Source organism: Canis lupus, chromosome 18 (assembly GCF_048164855.1).
Source record: "Canis lupus baileyi chromosome 18, mCanLup2.hap1, whole genome shotgun sequence".
Classification (NCBI taxonomy): domain Eukaryota; kingdom Metazoa; phylum Chordata; class Mammalia; order Carnivora; family Canidae; genus Canis; species Canis lupus.
This window is the reverse complement of record NC_132855.1, coordinates 59,160,341-59,183,304: the sequence shown is the minus strand read 5'-3', so window position 1 is coordinate 59,183,304 and position 22,964 is coordinate 59,160,341. Positions and strand designations below refer to the sequence as shown.

General features: G+C 35.5%; 1 protein-coding gene across 1 annotated transcript; it reads left to right on the top strand.

Moving 5' to 3' along the window:
- Positions 1-15,776: 15,776 nt before the first annotated feature.
- On the top strand, positions 15,777-16,772 carry LOC140609588 (olfactory receptor 2T8-like). The gene has a single exon (XM_072784790.1). It carries the CDS (start codon positions 15,777-15,779, stop codon positions 16,770-16,772), a length of 996 nt encoding a protein of 331 aa, XP_072640891.1.
- Positions 16,773-22,964: the final 6,192 nt, after the last annotated feature.

Here is a 22,964-nt window from a genome sequence, read left to right as displayed (position 1 = left end):
GAACATTCTTGTTGGTAGGAATGCAAACTGGTGCAGCCACTCTGGAAAACAATGTGGAGGTTCCTCAAAAAGTTAAAAATAGAGCTCCCATATGACCCAGCAATTGCAGTACTGGGTATTTACCCCAAAGATAAGGATGCAGTGAAATGCCGGGACACCTACACCCAAATGTTCATAGCAGCAATGTCCACAATAGCCAAACCGTGGAAGGAGCCCTGATGTCCTTCGACAGATGAATGGATGAAGAAGATGTGACAAATACCCACCATTTGCTTTGACATGGATGGAACTGGGGGATATTATGCTGAGTGAAGTAATTCAATTGGAGAGGGACAATCATCATATGGTTTCACTCATATGGGGAATATAAGAAATAGTGAAAGGGATTATAAGGGAAAAGAGGAGAATTGAGTGGCAAAATTAGGGAGCGAAACCATGAGAGACTCCTAACTCTGGGAATTAAACAAAGGGTTGTGGAATAGGAGGTTAGTAGGAGGATGGGGGTAATTGGGTGAAAGGCACTGAGGAGGGTACTTGATGGGATGACCACTGGGTGTTATCCTATATGTTGGCAAATTGAACTTCAACAAAAGCAAGTTAAAAAATTTTTTAAAGGAATGCTAAAAGAGGCAAGGGGAAAAGGGGCCTTAACCTACTAGGGATGACAAGTGAGGTCTGCAGCAGTTGGTCCACTGAAAATTCGAAGACCAGAAGAGAGTAGCAAGATATATTCAATGTACTGAATGGGAAAAGTATTCATCCAAGAAACCTTTATTCATCCAGCTTGTTCTTCACAATAGAAGGAAAACAGATAAAGAGTTTTCCAGACAAAGACATACTAAATAAAATAAAATTTCCAGACAAAGACATGCTAAATAAAATATGTACAACTGATGAATAACTAAATATTGCCTCTGAAAACGAAAATGTTCTGCATGTTAATGAAATTGTTTTTTTAATAAAAAAGAGGGAAAAGGTCAATGAAATCAAAACTTTGTTCTTTGAAAAAATAAATACATTTGTTAATTCTTTACTCAGACTCATCAAAAACATTGAAAACAGACATCAATAACTTCAGAAACTAAACAGAGGAAATAACCATCATCTACCACAAAAATACAAATAGTTATAAGACACTCCCAGGCAATAACATATAGAAACAAATTGGACAATCTAAAAGAAATATATAAATATCTAAAAACATACAATCTTCCAAGCTGAATCAGGCAGAAATAGAAAATTTGAGTTGATTAATTATATAATAATTAAATTACACTCAAATGATAATTTTTGAACACTACCTCTGAAATCAATTATGTACTATATGTTGTCTAATTGAATTTAAATTAAAAAATAAAATATAAAAAAACTAAGTAAATAAATTGAATCAATAATCAAAAACACGGGATCACTGGGTGGCTCAGGCCAGGGCGTGATTCTGGAGTCCTGGGATCAAGTCCCACATCGGTCTCCCTGCACGGAGCCTGCTTCTCCCTCTGCCTGTGTCTTTGCCTCTCTCGCTCTGTCTCTCTCAGGAATAAATAAATAAATAAATAATAAAATCTTTTAAAAAATAACCAAAAGAAACAAAATACTCTGGACTTTGTCTATATACATACCATATGTCACTTATCTCTAAGTATTGATGGATACTTAGATTGCTTCCATGTCTTCATTACAGTTAATAATGCTACAGTAAATACAGGATTGGTATTTTCTTCCTTGGCTATAAACTCAATAGTGGGATTATTGTATCATACACTAGTTCTATTTTTTAAGGTGGCTGGGGTTAAGGAATTGGGCTAAATGGATGAAGGGTAATGGGAGATATGCTGTTCCAGTTATGGAATGCATTAATTATGGCAATAAAAGATATGACATGAGGAGTATATTTAGTGATACTGTCATAGCAAAATATGGACACGGATGGTAACTACACTCATGGTGATCATTGTTGTGCCCAAGATTGCGAATCTGAGAAAACCACCAAGGAGTCGACACCGATGCAAACACACGAGGGTTTATTTACAAGCTCGAGCTTGGGTCCAAAAATAGCTGATACAGCGGAGCAGGGACTTGGATCCTGAAGTGAGTTACAGCTGGGTCTTATTAGCAAGCTCGAGCTTGGGTCCAAGTATACCCGACACAGCAGAGCAGGAACTTGGACCCCGAGGAGGGGTTACAGCTGGGTTTTTATGGGCTTTTCTAGGGGATTTTCAGAAGGGGTGGAGGAATTTATTAAGCTCTGTTTTCATTCCAATATGGGACTTTCTGTCTCTGTCAAGGGCGTTCTAAGCTCTGTTCCCATTCTGATATGGGATTTTCTGTCAAGGGCACTAAACTCTGTTCTTATTCTGTTATGGGACTCTCTGTCAAGGGTGTTCTGGGGTTTTTCCTGTGAAGTTCAGCTCTTATTCACAGGGGCCTGAGATGGCTATACTTGTGCTAATGCTAAACTTGAGGTGTAATGGCCTTAATTTTCTCGGCCTCCACAAGCACAATAAAATTTGTAAATTTGTCAAATAAATATGGCATCCACTTGAAACTAATGTAACACTATAAGCCAACTATACTCAAAATAAAAATAAAAATTTAACAATGAAAAATTAAAACCAAACATAACAAAACAACAATCTCCCAACAAATGATGGTCAGGTAAAAATGCCTTCATAGGTGAATTCTACCAAACATTTAGAGAGGAGGGAAACTCTATTCTAATTATATCAAAAAATAAAAGAGTTACTTCTTAATTCATTCTAACAAGCCAGAATTACTCTAATACTAAGATTAGAGAAAACTATTACAGAAAAATTCTAGATGAATATCCCTGATGAATGCAAATGCAAACTCCTTAACTAAATATTAGCAATTCACATTTAACAATACCTTGAAGTGCTCATTCATCACAGTTAAATGAAATGTATGCCAGGGATGGAGGAATTTGTCAGTTTTTGCAGTTCAATCAACACAATATATCACATCAATAAAATAAAAACATCTTATGATTATCTCAATAGGTACAACAAAAACATTGTCAAAATTCATTAATAATAAAAATATTGATTCATAATAAAAACTAAAGTGGGGTTACAGTCTACATAGCACAGTATGATAAAGGATATATTGAAAAATAAGCAAACAATCACAACAACAACAAAACATTTAACATCATACTCAATTGTATAAAAGTGAGCTTTTCTCAAAGATCTGGAACAAGACAAAGATATCTACCATGCCACTTTCTTGCCAACATAGTACTAGAAGTCCTAGCCACAGTAATCAGGCAGGAAAATGAAATAAAAGTCATCCAAACTGATAAGGAAGCAGTTAAACCGCCATCAATTTTGAACATTATACTACATATAGAAAACACTAAAAACTGAAACAGAGTACCATGAGATGTGACAAATGAATTCATTCAGGTTAAGAATACAAAATTTATATACAGTAATTGGTTGTGTTTCTGCACACTAATAAAGAAATATTAGACAGAGAAATTAAGGGATGTCTGAGTAGCTCAGTGGTTGAGTGTCTGCCTTTGGCTCAGAGGGTGATCCCAGAGTCCTAGGACCCAGTCCCACATTGGTATCCTGGCATGGAGCCTGCTTCTCCCTCTGCCTATGTCTCTGCCTCCCTCTCTGTGTCTCTTATGAATAAATAAATAAAATATTTTTTAAAAAAGAAAGGGAGATTAAGAAAATAATTGTATTTACAATTGTCCACAAAGAATGGAATACCTAGGGATAAGATTAACCAAGTTGGTGAAAGCTCTATGTTCTGAAAACTATAAAACACTGCTGAAAGAAATTTAAGAGGACAAAAACATTTGTTTTTGCAAATGATTGCAAACGTTGCAAAGATATTGCCTGCTATGCATTATTGTTAATATGTCTATAAAATATCCAACACAATCCTCATACTTAATGTAATACCGACCAGTTTTCACAGAACTACAACACATAATTTGAAAATTTGTATTGGAATCACAAAACTTTGAATAGCCAAAACAATCTTGAAAAGAAGAACAAACCCACATTTCAAGATAAAGTACAAAGTTGTGTAATCAAGAGTATTGTATAGGGCAGCCCCAGTGACGCAGCGGTTTAGTGCGGCCCGCAGCCCAGGGCCTGATCCTGGAGACCCGGCATCCAGTCCCACGTCGGACTCCCTGCAGGGAGCTAGCTTCTCCCTCTGCCCATGTCTCTACATCTCTCTCTCTCTCTCTCTCTCCCCCACCCTCGTTCTGTGTGTCTCTATGAATAAATAAATAAAATATTTAAAAATAAAAAAGGAGTATTGAACTAGTACACAAATAGAAAAAAAATTAATGGACCAGAATAGAAAGACTCAAAATACACCCGTGTTTATATGGTCAGTTCATCTGTGGCATGGAAGGGAAAAATATTTATTTATTTATTATTTTTTTATAAATTTATTTTTATTGATGTTCAATTTGCCAACATATAGAAAAACACCCAGTGCTCATCCCGTCAAGTGCCCACCTCAGTGCCCGTCACCCAGTCACCACCCCCCCCCCGCCCACCACCCCTTCCACCACCCCTAGTTCGTATCCCAGAGGTAGGAGTCTTCATGTTCTGCCTCCCTTTCTGATATTTTACACTCATTTTTTGTCCTTTCCCCTTTATTCCCTTTCACTATTTTTTATATTCCCCAAATGAATGAGACCATATAATGTTTGTCCTTATATGACTTATTGACTTCTTTCACTCAGCATAATACCCTCCAGGTCCATCCACGTCAAAGCAAATGGTGGGTATTTGTCGTTTCTAATGGCTGAGTAATATTCCATTGCACACATAAACCACATCTTTTTTATCCATTCATATTTCGATGGACACCAAGACTCTTTCCACAGTTTGGCTACTGTGGACATTGCTGTTATAAACATCGGGGTGCAGGTGTCCCGGCGTTTCATTGCATCTGTATCTTTGGGGTAAATCCGCAACAGTGCAATTGCTGGGTCGTAGGGAAGGTCTATTTTTAACTCTTTGAGGAACCTCCACACAGTTTTCCAGAGTGGCTGCACCAGTTCACATTCCCACCAACGGTGCAAGAGGGTTCCCTTTTCTCCACATCCTCTCCAACATTTGTGGTTTCCTGCCTTGTTAATTTTCCCCATTCTCACAGGTGTGAGGTGGTATCTCATTGTGCTTTTGATTTGTATTTCCCTGATGGCAAGTGATGCAGAGCATTTTCTCATGTGCTTGTTGGCCATGTCTATGTCTTCCTCTGTGATATTTCTCTTCATGTCTTTTGCCCATTTCATAATTGGAATGATTTTTTTTGCTATTGAGTTTAATAAGTTCTTTATAGATCTTGGAAACTAGCCCTTTATCTGATACGTCATTTGCAAATACCTTCTCCCATTCTGTAGGTTGTCTTTTAGTTTTGTTGACTGTATCCTTTGCTGTGCAAAAGCTTCTTATCTTGATGAATTCCCAATAGTTCATTTTTGCTTTTGTTTCTCTTGCCTTCATGGATGGATCTTGCAAGAAGTTACTGTGGACGAGTTCTAAAAGGGTGTTGCTTGTGTTCTCCTCTAGGATTTTGATGGAATCTTGTCTCCCACTAATATCTTTCACCAATTTGGGTTGATGTTTGGTGCAAGAGAATGGTCTAGTTTCATTCTTCTGCATGTGGATGTCCAATTTTCCCAGCACCATTTATTGAAGAGACTGTCTTTTTTTTTCCAGTGGATGGTCTTTCCTGCTTTGTCAAATATTAGTTGACCATAAAGTTCAGGGTCCACTTCTGGATTCTCTATTCTGTTCCATTGATCTATGTGTCTGTTTTTGTGCCAGTACCACACTGTCTTGATGACCACAGCTTTGTAGTACAACCTGAAATCTGGCATTGTGATGCCCCCAGCTATGATTTTCTTTTTTAATATTCCCCTGGCTATTTGGGGTCTTTTCTGATTCCACACAAATCTTAATAATTTGTTCCAACTCTCTGAAGAAAGTCTATGGTATTTTGATAGGGATTGCATTAAACGTGTAAATTGCCCTGCGTAGCATGGACATTTTCACAATATTAATTCTTCCAATCCATGAGCATGGAATTTTTTCCCATCTCTTTGTGTCTTCCTTAATTTCTTTCAAAGTCTTCTGTAGTTTTTAGGGTATAGATCTTTACTTCTTTGGTTAGGTTTATTCCTAGGTATCTTATGCTTTTGGATGCAATTGTAAATGGGAATAACTACTTAATTTCTCTTTCTTTGGTCTCATTGTTAGTGTATAGAAATGCCACTGATTCTGTGCATTGATTTTGTATCCTGCCACACTACCGAATTGCTGTATGAGTTCTAGCAATCTTGGGGTGGAGTCTTTTGGGTTTTCTATGTAGAATATCATGTCATCAGTGAAGAGGGAGAGTTTGACTTCTTCTTTGCCAATTTGAATGCCGTTCATTTCTTTTTGTTGCCTGATTGCTGATGCTGGGACTTCTAGTACTATGTTGAATAGCTGTGGTGACAGTGGACATCCCTGTCCTGTTCCTGATCTTAGGGGAAAGGCTCCCAGTGTTTCCCCATTGAGAATGATATTTGCTGTGGGCTTTTCGTAGATCGCTTTTAAGATGCTGAGGAATGTTTCCTCTATCCTTACACTCTCAAGAAGTTTGATAAGGAATGGATGCTGTATTTTGTCAAATGCTTTCTCTGCATCTATTGAGAGGATCCTATGGTTCTTGTTTTTTCTCTTGCTGAAATGATGAATCACATTGATTGCTTTACGAGTTTTGAACCAGCCTTGTGTCCCGGGGATAAATCCCACTTGGTCATGGTGAATAATTTTCTTAATGTACTGTTGGATCCTATTGGCTAGTATCTTGTTGAGAATTTTTGCATCCATGTTCATCAGGGATATTCGTCTATAATTCTCCTTTTTGGTGGGGTCTGGTTTTGGAATTATGGTGATGGTGGTCTCATAGAATGAGTTTGGAAGTATTCCAACCCTTTCTATCTTTCGGAACAGATTTAGTAGAATAGGTATTGTTTTTTCTTTGAACGTTTGATAGAATTCCCTGGGAAGCCATTGGGCCTGGACTCTTGTGTCTTGGGAAGTTTTTGGTGACTGCTTCAACTTCCTTACTGGTTATCAGCCTGTTCAGGTTTTCTATTTCTTCCTGTTCCACTTTTGGTAGTTTTTGGTGTTCCAGAAATATGTCATTTCTTCTAGATTGCTTAATTTATTGGCGTATAGCTGTTCATAATAAGTTTTTAAAATTGTTTGTATTTCCTTGGTGTTGGTGGTGATCTCTCCTTTTTTTATTCATGATTTTATTAATTTGAGTCTTCTCTCTCTTCTTTTTAATAAGGCTGGCTAATGGTTTATCTATCTTTTTAATTCTTTCAAAGAACCAACTCCTGGTTTTGTTAATCAGTTCCACAGTTCTTCTTGTATCTATTTCATTGAGTTCTGCATGATTCTTTATTACTTCTCTTCTTCTGCTGGATGTAGGATCTATTTGCTTTTTTTTTCTCCATCTCCTTTAGGTGCAAGGTTCGCTTTTGTATTTGAGTTATTTCCATTTTGTGGATGGATGCTTGTATTGTGATGTATTTCCCCCTTAGGACTGCTTTTGCTGCATCCCAAAGATTTTGAATGGTTGTATCTTCATTCTCATTAGTTTCCATGAATCTTTTTAATACTTCCTTAATTTCCTAGTTGACCCTTTCATCTTTAGCAGGATGGTCCTTAACCTCCACGTGTTTGAAATCCTTCCAAACTTCTTGTGATTTAGCTCTAGTTTCAAAGCATTATGGTCTGTAAATATGCAGAGGACGATCCCAATCTTTTGGTATCAGTTAAGATCTGATTTGTGACCCAGTATGTGGTCTATTCTCGAGAAAGTTCCATGTTCACTTGAGAAGAATGTGTATTCAGTTGCGTTTGGATGTAAAGTTCTGTAAATTTCTGTGAAATCCATCTGGTCCAGAGTATCATATAAAGCTCTTCTTTTTTTGGAGTGATTGTGCTTAGATCTGTTGATTGTAGAAAGCACTGCTTCATGTTACGAAGTATAAGTGTATTATTATCTAAGTATGTCTTAACTTTGGTTATTAATTGATTGATATACTTGGCAGCTCTAACATTTGGGGCATAAATATTGATGTTTGTTAGACCCTCTTTTTGGATAGATCATGTAAGTATGATGTGGTGTCCTTCTTCATGTCTTACTACAGTCTTTGTGATAAACTTTATCTGATACAAGGATGGCTACCCCCGCTTTCTTTTGAGGAACATTTGAATGGTAAATGGTTCTCCAACCTTTTATTTTCAGGCTGTAGGTGTCTTTATGTCAAAATGAGTCTCTTATAAACAGCAAATAGATGGTCTTGCTTTTTTATCCAGTCTGAAACCCTGTGCCTTTTGATCGGGTCATTAAGCCCATTCATGTTCAGAGTTACTATTGAAATATATGAGCTTAGTGTCATCAGTCCCTGTTTTTGTGGATTGTTTCCTTGGACTTCCACTTTCTTTTACAGGGTTCCCCTTAATAATTCTTCCAGAGCCAGTTTGGTGGTCACATATTCTTTCAGTTTCCGCCTATCTTGGAAGCTCTTTATCTCTCCTTCTATTCTGAATGAGAGCCTTGCAGGATAAAATATTCTTGGCTGCATGTTCTTCTCATTTAGTAGCCTGAATATATCTTGCCAGCCCTTTCTGCCCTCCAGGTCTCTGTGGAGAGGTCTGCTGTTATTCTCATACTTCTCCCTATAAAGGTTATGGATTCCTTTTCTCTTGCTGCTTTAAGGATCTTCTATTTATCTTTGGAATTTGCAAGCTTCACTATTAAATGTCGAGTTGTTGAGCGGTTTTTTTTTTTTTTTATTTGGGGGGGGTGGTCTCTCTATCTCCTGGATCTGAATGCCTGTTCCCCTTCCCAAGTTTGGGAAGTTCTCAGCTATGATTTGTTCAAATATAGTCTCTGGACCTCTGTCCCTCTCGGCATCCTTAGGAACCTCAATTAAACGTAGATTTTTCCTTCTGAGGCTGTCATTTATTTCCCTTAACCTATCCTCATGATCTTTTCTTTGTTTTTATCTTTTTTCCTCAGCTTCCTTCCTTGCCATCAACTTGTTTCTATGTCACCCACTCATTGTTCTACCTTGTTAACCCTCATCATTAGGACCTCCAGTTTGGATTGCATCTCATTTAATTGATTTTTAATTTCTGCCTGATTAGATTTAAATTCTGCAGTCATGAAGTCTGTTTCATTTTTTACGCTTTATTCTAGAGCCACCAGTAGATTTATAATTGTGCTTCTAAATTGTCTTTCTGACATTGAATTGTAATCCAAATTTTGTAACTCTGTGGGAGAAAGGACTCTTTCTGTTTCTTTCTTTTGTGGTGAGTTTTTCCTTTTAGTCATTTTGCTCAGCATAGAGTGGCCAAAAACATGTTGTACTGGTAAAAGGGAAAAAGAGGGAAAAAAAGGGGAAAAAAAGAAAAAAAGGGTAGTGGAAGAAACAGAAAACAAAAAACAAGGGGGGTGGTACCCTCTGATTTTATATACTGTAGATCCCTCAACTTCCCCTGGCCCTCCAGGGCTGCTTGGTCAATAAATTGCTTTTCCTCTGTCCTTCTAGCTTGTCGTCTGGGGGAGTGGCCTGCTGTACTGATTCTTAGGTGTGTGCACCTGGGGGAGATGCCCAGCCCCCTTCCAGGTTCAGGGCTCAGTCAGAGCTATTTATCCTATGAGGCCCCTCCTCAGTCCCAGGTGCAGGGTGACACCAGGAGGAACAACAACATGGTGGCGGCCAGTACTCCAGCCTGGAGTCAGCTCCCGCAGTAACTACCACCTCAGTCCTCAGTGACCCAGATGCTCCAGGGTAGGGGCTTCCCTGTGGTAGGACCATCCTTGCTGTCCTGTGTCCTCCCGGCCTCTGCCTGTCCCGGGTGGGGAGCACCAGATCTTGGGCTGTGTTTTCCAGCGCCTTGGGCTCCGGGCCTGCACTGCTGGAATTTTGCTCCCTGGGCCTCGCAGCCTCCTCTGGGCTACAGCATGCCAACTTCTGTGGACTGAATCCAAGAGTCCCCTTCACTGTGACTTCTGATCGAGTGTAGCTCATGGATTGTGGTGTCAAAACATCCTGTTGCTAATATGGAGGTCTGGTACAACCTATTTATGGGTTCCCACAGTAATACCCATTTATCAGTCCTAAATTAATGTCAATTTAGGCACCCAGGTTCTTTATAATTTAAACCTAATTTTCTTACATAGTTCTGAATAGTCTGTGACTTTCCTGCTCTGTCTTGAAAATTATCTCTTCCTCATTTTCCTGTACACGGAGAATCTGCAGAGCATTTGATCTACATAGCACACAGTCTATTTGCCCTATCACACAGTGGCAGCCCTGTTTTACTAGAGCGTTGTTTGACAGGCCCTTGGCCTGAGGCACAGCTGAGCCCAAAACAGAATAAAAACTGAATCATTACTGAAAATTATAATCCCACACATGGTGAAAATGTTACTTATAACTTTATACTACCTGTCTATCATTACTTCTCAGAGTTGCCTAGGGGCCTGTATATTTGTCCAGAAAATATTAAAGCTTGACTTATTGTAGATTTCACTCAGGTGGTCCATATATTGTAAACCTGAGTAGAATTTGCCACTTTTTAAGATACCAATCTGAGGCAGAAACTTAACTAAAATTTACCATGTGCTTCCCTCCTAGTCAAATAAATGACAGCTTACATCTCACATGAATTAAGCAATTATTATTATCTCACATTTGTACTTAGGCAGAATTTTCTATAAACTATATAATGAGATTCTCTTTCAATTTTACAATTATGGAATGTTTTATATATATATAGTGATTATATATATATATTATATATATATAATTTCTTAAAATTCTTATTTAAATTCCAGTAAATTAATGTACAGTATAATATTAGTTTCAGTGATTCAACACTTCTGTACAACATCGGGTGCTCATCACAAAAAAAATGTTCTCCTTAATCCTTATCTCTAATTGTTATATGTAGTCTTAGGTCAACCAAGGCAAATGATGAGGTAAAAGTGTAGCCAACAACCAAGGTTTTCTTAGAAACTGAAAATATGTAGTACTAACAATAAAAATCTTTAAAAATTAGCCATGTTAAAAAAATGGAAAGGATTTGATGCAATAAATGCATTCTGCTCTCTTGATGTGATCCTAGATTTTACAACTTACCTACAAATACAATAAAAAATGAAATTGTAAATATACAAGCTAACAAATTTATAACACAATGATCAAATTAAGTTTAACTAGAAAAAATAGTTATTTTACCATGAGCTTCATCATTTTAATTATAACCAAATAATGACAAAAGTTAATCCCTCAATAATGCACTCAGTAACCTTCACCATCAAAGTTTTCAAAGTAGATCAAGTATCACATTAATTCATTCATTTGAATATTTTTTAAAACATTACTTTTCATAGACACTTATTTACATTTTACTTTTGCTTGTGGGTGTATCTTAATTTAATATTTCTTTATTCTTTTGAGAGAGAGATAGAGGGAAAGAGAAAGAGCAAGCAAAGAGAGGGACAGAGGAAGAGGGAGACATAATCTCCAGCAGACCCCACATTGATTAGAGAATGAGATGTGGGGCTTGATCCCATGGTCCTGAGATTATGATCTGATCTAAAACCGAGAGTCCAAGCCTTAACTGATTAGGTCAACCAAGTGTCCCTCTCTTATTTTAATTTTAGTGAATCAGAGCTTTCTGAAAGGATGTAGGTATCTGGAAATCCTTTAAATATTTGAAAATTAAACTTTGTTTTTTCATCTAAAGATTCAAATTGATGCAGGTCTGCTAAAAATGCTAATAAGGTAGCATTTTTAGCAAAAGGTGTCAATAGGACACACCCCTGAAGTGTAGACACTGGTCTGAGTAAGTTTGATGCTACCAGACTCTATAAGATTCTTCCTCCTCCTGAGACATATTTTAGAATAACCTTGTTCAGAGGGGATACAGATTCAGCTTGTTGAAGTCATCATCTTTATCCATGTGAGTAGGTCATAGTCATCTCTAATGTTTAGTAATTTATCAGTTTTGAACTCTAGAAATCCAAAGTTACATGATTTTGTCTATGTAGTTTTACAAATAACATTATTGTTTTATCTTACAATTTGAAAAACTAAAAGGTATGCTAGACGATGCAATCTGCAATCATCATGAAAATCCATACAGTAACTTTTCAATTTGGTCACGTAAATGATTTAGCTGTTACTACATTATTAACAGAACCTATTGACTGATTTGTCATCCCAATATTCTGAGGGGAAAATATTACAGTTTTTAGATTAGGTTTGGGCAATGGGGATCACAAAAATATGGAAGCAATATTATCAGTGTGCTCAACTTTACTGTTATTATACTGAGAAAACAAAGGAATATGTATATATATTTTTTCTATTAGAATAAAAAATATCTTATAATTAAAGACACAAAATTTCATTGTCATTGGTAGTAAAGGACTAAAAAAACAAGGAATGATAGCTGTTTTATACCAGAGAGGGAAAAAAATCAGACTACTACATTTTGCAATTCCTACACAAGTCAGTTTATACCTTTCTCTCTTCCAACTAATGACATTTTAGATATTTATTTATAGGATAAATTAATTTATCATCTGGACTTTCAATCACTATATATACATAGTTAATTAGTTAGGAGATATCCTGTAGAATCATATTTCATTAGATTTATAAATATTTTAACTATGAAAATTATGTCTATTGTATAATACTGAAATAATAGTTAAGAATTCTAATTCAACACATAATTTAATATTATTATTTCTTGGAAAAAATATGATTTCCTGACATTGATTTTAATTAAATGATGCCTTTAGTTGATTTCTGGTATCAGAAAATATCATAAACAAATATCATATTGAATAGACAATTAGATATTATCCTATATGTTGGCAAATTGTACACCAATAAAAAATAAATATATAAACAAAAAAATAATAAAGTGAAAAAAGATATATAATGATGATTTTTTTATACATATAATAAAACTTAAGCTAATTCATAGGTACATACCTAACTCCATTCAAAAGTTAAACACTAATATTTCCATATTCAAAAGAAACACAAAATTAGAAACTACAAAAAAATAACAAAAAGTACACTCCCTAAATTAAATTTTCTTGCACGTGTGTCAAAAAGTAAAAAAAAAATATAGCTCTATTATTAGATATATTTGTTCATATTATTTTTTTTTAAAAATACCAAGGATTCCATTGTATACATAAACCACATCTTCTTTATCCATTTCATTAAATTTAACATTAAATAGAGAATTGAAGTGAATGGAAGCAGCTCAAATATCCATAGATAGATTGAGTTAATAAAGACAATATTGAATGTACATGTAAAGGAATACTATTCTCCTTAAAACAGAAGGAAATTATAACACATGATACCACATGAAAGACTTTTGAGGACATGATGTCAAACAAGCCAATCACAAGAAGACAAATTCTGTGGAAGCCCACTAATCTCAGGATCCTCTAGGTAATCAAATTTTTAGAGCTAGAGTAGCAGAATGGTGGTTGCCAGTTCCTAGGGACATGGTGAAACAGGAAATCATTGCTTAATGGGTCTAGACTTTCTGTTATAGAGTCCTGGAGTTATATATTTGTCATGGTTGCAGAATAATGTAAATATATATAATGACACTATAGTGACATACATTTAAAGACAGGTAAGATTATAGCAAAAGTTATATTAAGAAACTTGCCCAACAATCTGCAGTTATTAAAAACAGATTGACTTTAAGCTAGGTTTATGTGTTTTTTTTAAAGATTTTATTTATTTATTCATGAGATATGCAGAGAGAGAGAGAGAGAGAGACAGAGAGACAGAGAGAGAGACAGAGAGAAATACAGGCAGAGGAGAAGCAGGCTCCTCCCAGGGAGCCCAATGTGGACTGGGTCCCAGACCCAGGGATCATATCCTGAGCCAAAGGCAGATGTTCAACCGCTGAGCCACCCAGGTGTACCCTAGTTTTATGTTTTAACATTTTTCAAAAATGAGAAAGTTTAGAAAATGGAAATAAGAAAGCTTTGAGTCAAAGAAAAGAGCTAGAAGGGTTTTAATTTTTCAAGAAAGCAATAAAGAGATCCATAATTAGAGAGTCCATAGAGTTACTAGGTTTGCAGGGTCCAAGTGTTACTAATATGAGGATGTGCAGATAATAATGGTTTGGGAAATGCAGTGAGGAGGAAGTGTGCTTCCATTTAGAATGTTTAACTTTGAAACAACCAACCCTGATGTAGAATGCTGTCAGAACACTAATGATTCTGAAGCAATGGATTTAGGGATTGAGTGAGCCTTTTTCACTTTCTATGTCTTGATTGGCATTCTAGTACTGGAGGCATATGGAAAATGCAGACAAACTAATTGACCATAAAAGAGATGGAATCCTTCCAGGCCCTTTCATTATTAATTTGGAATGTACCTCTGAGATTGAATTAACATCTTCATCTCCTCAACTATGATCCTATTTATTCATAATTCTAGAACAATTTCAGGACTTTCAGATCAGGAATGAAAATACCTGTGGAGATGTAGATTGTCTTAGGAAATAAGAAAATGAATTTTTAAAAAAAATATTTTATTTATTTATTCATGAGAGACACAGAGAGAGAGAGGGGCAGAGACACAGGCAGAGGGAGAAGCAGGCTCTAAGCAGGGAGCCCGATGTGGGACTCCATCCCGGGTCTCCAGGATCAGACCCTGGGCTGAAGGTGGCGCTAAACCACTGAGCCACCCAGGAAGCCCTAAGAAAATGAATTTATCTCTGTATTGGTTACTAATAAATTTTATATTTTAATTTTCCCTGAAAAGATCATGTACCTGTGACTTTCAGGAGAAACAAAATCATTATACAAAATCCCTTTTATATAGTTAATGAAATATTGCATGTAGTATCATAGTCTTTCTTTGGGGAACATATCCTAATAAGGAATTTACTATATTCTTTTCATAATTTGATAAAATCAAACTAAATACATTAAATTTTTCAAATTAAGTAATTTTTCTATCTATTCCTAGCATCTGAGAATATTACTTACCTTTTTTGGAAAGTAAAATGCCTTCCCAAATTATTTAATATCAAGAAAATGATCCAATTTTAGTGTTTTCAAAAACTTATGATATGTTAGATGCATAGCCCTCATTAGTAAGCATCTAGCGTTTATAATGCTGATCACATTGATTTATTTCAGCTGCTAAGAATGTTGACTATGTATGATAAAAGCACACTAAGGAAAATGACAAAGTGAATATTTCATTTCATTATGTTGATATCAAGCAGCATAAGATGTGCTGAAAACTTACATTAAATTTATCAAGAAACTTTATTCATGGTTCCAATTAAGCAAATAAAAATCTGAGAAGTGTTTCTTGTGAAAATTTTTTTTAAAGTGGAATTAATTATGTGCCCAAGTAAAAAAGATCTTGCAGATCTCTGATGAAGTATTAGGAATAGGTTTCAATTTTTTTAAAAGATTTTACTTATTTATTCATGAAAGACAGAGAAAGAGAGAAGCAGAGATATAGGTAGAGGAGGAAGCAGGCTCCCTGCAGGAAGTCTCATTCAGGATTCAGTCTCTGGAATCCAGATAACTCCCTGGGCCAAAGGCAGATGTTCAACCACTGAGTCACTCAGGTGTCCTGGTATGAACATTTCAACACAATTTTGTCATGAAAAATATAACTGAATAGAGCATTGAAAATGATGAAAACTCTGTCAACTATTTCTTCATTTGCAGTGGTACTCCTTTATGAAATCATGAAAATTGGGAACTCCACCTCAGATTTCATTCTCCTGGGACTCTTTAACTACACAGAAGCCCACCTGTTTCTCTTTGTGATGGTTCTGACAATTGCTTTCAGCTCCCTGGTGGGCAATGCCCTCATGATTCTCCTGATTCACCAGGATGTCCGGCTCCACACACCTATGTACTTCCTACTGAGTCAACTCTCCCTCATGGACATGATGCTGATCTCCACCATTGTGCCCAAAATGGCAGCTGACTACTTGAGTGGCAAGAAGTCCATCTCCCCTGCTGGCTGCGGGTTGCAGATATTTTTCTTCCTTACTTTGGCAGGGGGCGAGTGCTTCCTCTTAGCAGCCATGTCCTATGACCGCTATGTGGCTGTTTGCCACCCACTGAGGTACCCCATTCTCATGAGCTGGCAATTATGCCTGAGAATGACAGTGGGGTCCTGGTGCTTGGGGGCAGCTGATGGGCTCATGCAGGCTGCTGCCACCCTGAGTTTTCCATTCTGTGATGCACATGAGATCAATCATTTCTTCTGTGAGGCCCCCACTCTGGTGCGTTTGGCTTGTGCTGACACGTTTGTTTTTGAGTATGTCATGTATATCTGCTGTGTATTAATGCTGCTGGTTCCGTTTTCTCTCATCCTGATTTCCTATAGTCTCATCCTTGCTGTGGTTCTCCAGATGCGTTCTAGAGAAGCCCGCAAGAAGGCTTTCTCCACCTGCTCCTCACATCTGACTGTGGTGGGACTCTTTTATGGAGCAGCTATTTTTATTTACATGAGACCCAAATCCTACAGGTCAGCTAACCACGATAAAGTGGTGTCAGCCTTCTATACTATCTTCACCCCAGTGCTGAACCCCATTATCTACAGTCTTAGAAACAGTGAAGTCAAAGGAGCCCTGAGAAAGTGTATGGGTCAATGTGCTACCATAAATCATGAGTAAGAGTACATTTGTTTGCACTAAATTTCAAGCTCTTACAATACTGACTGTGTGAGATTTCTGAAAGAATAGTTATATATGCATTATGTCTGTTAACTGTTAACATTTTGCTTTGAAATGCAAGCACAACTCTATATTTACCATTTTTCGTGTATTTATTGTATTTAAAAATTGTTTATTTTTTCAAGCTTTTATTTAAATTCCGGTTTGTTAACATGCCATGTAATATTAGTGTCAGGTGTAGTATTCAGTGATTCAAAACTTATATAGAATGTTCCATGCTCATTACAAGCACACTCCTCAATCCTCATCACCTAGTTAACCCACTTTGCCCCCCACAACCTCCCATCCAATTACCCTCAGGTTGTTTTATATACTTAAATGTCTGTTTCCTGGCTTTGCTCTTTTTTTCCCCTGATTTTGTTTTAAATTCCACTTATGATTGAAATCATATCGTATTTGTCTTTCTCTGACTGACCTATTTTCCTTTGCATAATACTCTCTAGGTCATCCAAGTTATTAAATAGCGATATTTTGATATTTCATCCTTTTTATGGCTGAGCATTATTCCACCTCTTTTTATCAATTCATCAGTTGATGGACATTTGAGCTGATTCCATGATTTGAATGTTGCTGATAATACTGCTATGAACATTGATTTGTATCTCTTTGAATCAGTATTTCTGTATAATTGGGTAAATACTGAGTAGTGCTATTGCTGGGTTCTAGGGCAGTATTTTTAACTTTCTGAGGAAACTTTATTCTGTTTTCCTTAGTGGCTTCATCAGCTTGCATTCCCACCAACAGTGTAAGAGTTCCCCTTTATCCCCATGCTCGCCAAAATCTATTGTTTCCTCTATTGTTAATTTTAGTCCTTCTGATAGTTGTGAGGGGATAATTCATTGTAGTTTTCATTTGTATTTCTATGATGATGAGTGATGGTGTGCATCTTTTCATGTGTCTTTTGGAACTCTGTATCTCCTTTTGGGAATAATGTCTAGTCATGTCTTTTGCCCATTTATTGACTATATTTTTTGTGGGATTTTTGGTGTTGAGTTTGGTAAATTCTTTATAGGTTTTTGATATCAACCATTTATCATATAGGCCATTTGCAAGTATATTCTTTCATTCTGTTAGCTGTCTTTTAGTTCTGTTGATTTTTTCCTTCACTGTGAAGAAGCTTTTTTGGGGTACCTGGGTGGCTCAGTCAGTTAAGTACCTGGTTTTGGTTTAGGTCTTGATCATTGGTGTCCTAGGATCAAGCCTTGTATCAGGCTCTCTGCTCAGCAGAGAGTGTACTTCTCCCTCTCCCTCTGCCTGCTACTCCTCCTGCTTATGTTCTCTCTCTCTCTCTGTCATATAAATAAATAATGTTTTCAAAAAAATAAGCTTTTTTTTTTCATCTTGAGAAGGTCCCAATAGTTCATTTCTGTTTTTGTTTTGTTTGATTCTGAAGATGTGTCTAGTAAGATATTGCTATGGTACACGTCAAACAGTTCACTTCCATGTTCATCTCTAAGATTTTGATAATCACTTTTAGCTCTCTCATCCATTGTGAATTTATTTTTGTATCTGGTGTAAGAAAGTGGTTTAATTTCATTTTTCTGCATATTGATATCCGGTTTTCTCAACATAATTGTTTGAGGAGAGTGTCTTTTCTGTGTTGGATATTCTTTCCTGTTTTGTTGAAGATTAGTTTGTGTAGAGTTGAAGGTCCATGTCTGGGTTCTCTATTCCGCTCCAATGATCTATGTGTTTGTTTGCTTTTGTGATGGGACCATACTGGTTTGACTATAGCTTTCTAATATAGCTTGATCAAGAATTGGATTAAAGCCTCCAGCTTTGCTTTTCATTTTTAGGATTGCTTTGGATATTTGTAGTATTTTCTGGTTCCATGAAAATTATAGAACTGTTTGTCCTAGCTCTGTGAAAAATGCTGGTGGTGTTTTGATAGAAATTGCATTAAATCTGTACATTACTTTGGGTAGTGTAGACATTTTATCAATGTTTGTTCTTCAAATCGTTGTGCATGGAATGTCTTTCTATTTCATTGTGCCTCTACAATTACCTTCATAACTGTTCTATCTTTTTTTCAGTACAGATATTTTACTTCTTTAGTTAGATTTATTCCCAGGTATCTTATTGTTTGGGGTGCAATTGCAAATGGGATCAATACATTTATTTATTTTTCTGCTGCCTCTTTACTGTTGTATAGGAAGACAACAGATTTCTGTACACTGATTTCATAGTTTGCAACTTTAATGAACTCATGTATTAGTTCTAGCAAATTACTGGTGGTGTCTTTCAGGTTGTCTACATAGAATATCATGTCATCTGCAAGTAGGGGACTTTGACTTAGTCCTTGGGGATGTGGATGCCTTTCTTTCTTCTTGTGTTCTGAGTCATGAGGCTAATACTTCCAGGGCTATGTTAAATTGTAATGGTGAGAGTGGAGACTCTTTTCTTTTTTCTTATCATAGTGGAAAAACTCTTTTTTTTCCTCAGTGGGATGAATTCAATTGTGCTTCTTTCATATATACCCTGTATTATTTTGAGATATGTTCCTTCTATACCTACTCTGTGGTGGTTTTTATCAAGAATGGTTGCTGTGTTTTGTCAAATACTTTTTCTGAATCTCCTGATATGATAATATGGTTCTTACCCTTTCTTTTAGTAATGTGTTGTATTATATCAATTGATTGTCAAATATTGAACAAATCCTAGAGTCCAGGAATAAATCCCCCTTGATCAAGGACAATAATTTTTAATGCACTGTTGGAATCAATTTTCTAGAAGTTTTTTGAGAATTTTTGAATCCATACTAATCAGGGATTTTAGACTATATTTCTCCTTCTTAGTGGGGTGTTTGGTTTTGAAATCAATGTAGAAATGGTAGAATGGTAGAATGGCCTGGTAGAATGAGTTTGGATTTTCTTTCCATTTCCTGGTAGAATGAGTTTGGATTTTCTTTCCATTTCCACTTTTGGTAACATTTTGAAAAGAATTGGTATGCAGTGTTCTTTAAATGTTTGGTAGAGGCAAACCTGGGTGGCTCAGTGGTTGAGTACCCAACTTGGCTTGGGTCATGATCCTGGGGTCCTAAGATCAAGTTCCACTTTAGCTCCCCATGTGGAGCCTGCTTTCCCTCTGCTTATTTTCCTGCCTCTCTCTCTGTGTCTCCCATGAGTGATTGAAAGAATGAATGAATGAATGAATGAATAAATAAATAAATAAATAAATAAATAAATAAATAAATGTTAAAAAATAAAAATAAAGTTTGGTTAAATTTCTCTCAGAAGTCATCATACCTAAGACATTTGATTGTTGTGAGATTTTCTTTTGTCCTTGTTGCTGTCACTGTTACTGTGAAATTTTTGATAACTGATCAAATTATTTGCTGGTTATGTGTCTTGTTCAAATTCTCTATTTCTTCCTGATTCAGTTTTGGAAGATAGTATCTTTCTGGAAATTTATCTATTTCTTCCAGATGCCTAATTTGTCAGCATATAATTTTTCATAATACTGTCTTATAATCGATTGTATTTCTGTGTTGTTGGATGGGCTCCTTTCTCTTTCATTCATGATTTTATTTATTTGGATCTTCTCTCTCTCTCTGACCCCCTCTTTCGCTCTCTCTCCTCTCTCTTTGATCAGGGATGTCTCCCCTTAGCAGGACCTGCATTTTTTTGTTCCCTAAATCACCACTCCAAGATTTCTACCTTCCATAACATGGATGCTTTACTCCATCTAGATGTGCTATTGGTTCTCTCAGTCCTATGATTGATTTATTGAGTGTTCAGAATGATTCAATATTTATATAGCTGTGTTCAAGGGATGAGGGAACCTTAGGTTTCCCCTACTCCTCTTGTATCTTAACTCCTCCCCATTTATTGCCACTTTGACCTTAATTATTTTCTTCATTTTGCTAACTCTGGGCTATTTCTTCTTCCTCTATTTCTTTGAGATATCAAATTTGGTCACATATTTGAGGTCTTTCTTTTTTTTTTTTTTAATGGAGTCATTTGTCCGTATACATTTCACAAAGAACTGCTTTTGCTGCATTGCGTAAGTTGTGATGTGTTTTTTCCCTTCATTTTTATTTGTTTTAAAATATTTGTTTTTCCTTTTCTTTGATTTCTTCATTGAATCAATTGTTGTTCAGGAGTGTATTGTTTTACTTCCACATATTTCTGAATTTTTCATTTTTCCTCATTTTTTCTGATTTCTAATTTCATGAAATTTTTATCAGAAAAGAATATATTTGTTCTGATTTCAATGTTGTTAAATTTACCAGGACTTTTCGGTGTCCTGTGATATTTTTCTCTTAAAGACTGTTCTGTGTCCATTTGAAAAGAATGTGTATCTTGCTACTTTTGAATGGAATATTTTCTCTGTATCTTTTAGGTCTATCTTCTCTAGAGTATGATTCAAAAATCAATTTTTTCTTATTTTCTTCTGGAAATTCCACTTATTATTAAAAAGGGATATTAACATGACTGCTACTGTTGTATTGTTATCTGTTTTTCTTTTGTGTCTGTTAATATTTGACAATTGTATTTGGATGCTCCATAAAAGAGTAGTCTAAGTGTTAAAAAACCCTGCAATCTAATTAGAAATCATTTGCGGTGATTTATTTGTTTATTAGCTTATGGTAAAAATTGCATAATATACATCTCATATTAAATCATATGTTCTATTCTTTAAGTGTACAATATAATTATTTGTCATACTTTATTAAAATAAATCTTTTAAAAATGAGGAAAGTTTAGTTTTAGGAACTACATAATGGTAAACACTAAAAATATTAGAAATAAAGAGGTGAATTATATGAAATGAATTATTAAATATTCTGTCTCCCTTTCAAAGTTTGTATTAATATTTGGAGTAAAAAAGTCACTACTTTTATTACTGTCACCTACACAGACTGATAAATAATAGGTAATTGGTAAGTAATCCAACTGTGCATCAAAAAATGTATTGAGGGATCCTTGGATGGCTCAGCAGTTTAGCGCCTGCCTCCAGCCCAGGGTGTGGTCATGGAGTCCAGGATCAAGGCCCACATGAGGCTCCCTGCATGGAGCCTACTTCTCCCTCGGCCTATGTCTCTGCCTCTCTGTCTCTCTCTGTGTCACTCATGAATAAATAAATAAAATCTTTAAACAAAATGTATTGACCATGATCAATGATCAACTTAAGCAAATCAATTAATGCAGTTTCTCTTTAATAATTATCTTAGTTATGTAAGATAATTATTTTAATTATTAAGTATCTTGATTATTTATAGGCTTCATAATATGATATTGACAGTATTTAATGAATTCTAATTATTAATAAGCTCCCTGTAGAACCAAGAGTAAAAAAAAATTTTAAAAAAACATAAAACAAATTCAGGGAAATGGATAAGCCATAATATATGGATAATTTCAGAGGAAAATATTTTAAAAACTAGTAATAATTATAATACAGTAAAAATAAGGGACATAATTGAAATACTATGATGAATAAGTATTTCCACTATATTTGTATTTTCTGCTAAAACATGTCAAATGTTGGGATACAACAAATATCAAAGTAATGATTCATAATTTTACTGGGTGAAGATTAAAACCTAAAATCTCATATAATGAATTTTATTCAAATCATAATCACATCTAAAATTGCTTTCTTAATTCTATTTTAGGATTTTATTTGCTTATTTTTTAACTTTTTTTCACTTCAAACAAGGACTGTTTCGGGGAATAATTTTAATATTCATATTATGTAGTTATTCATTTTTGCATTAATGATAACTTTGAATTAATGTAAAACTTTAATAGGTAAAACTATATTTCTTTAAATTTATTAACAAATTCTGGTTATTTGGGGGACCTGGGTGGCTCAGTTAGCTGAGCCTCTGCATTAAGCTTGGGATGTGATCCTAGGGTCATGGGATAGAGCCCCATGTCAGGATCTCTGCTTACTGGAGAGCCTGCTTCTCCCTTTCCCTCTGCCTGCAACTCCTACAATTGCGTTCTCTCTCTGTCTCTGTCAAATAAATAAATAAATAAATAAATAAATAAATAAATAATAAATAAATAAATAAATAAAATAGTAAATAAAATCTTTAAAAAAATAATTCAAATTATTTAACAAAAGTGCAACATTAATTAATTTCAGATCTATAATATAGTGATTCAATGCTTACAACCCCTGTGT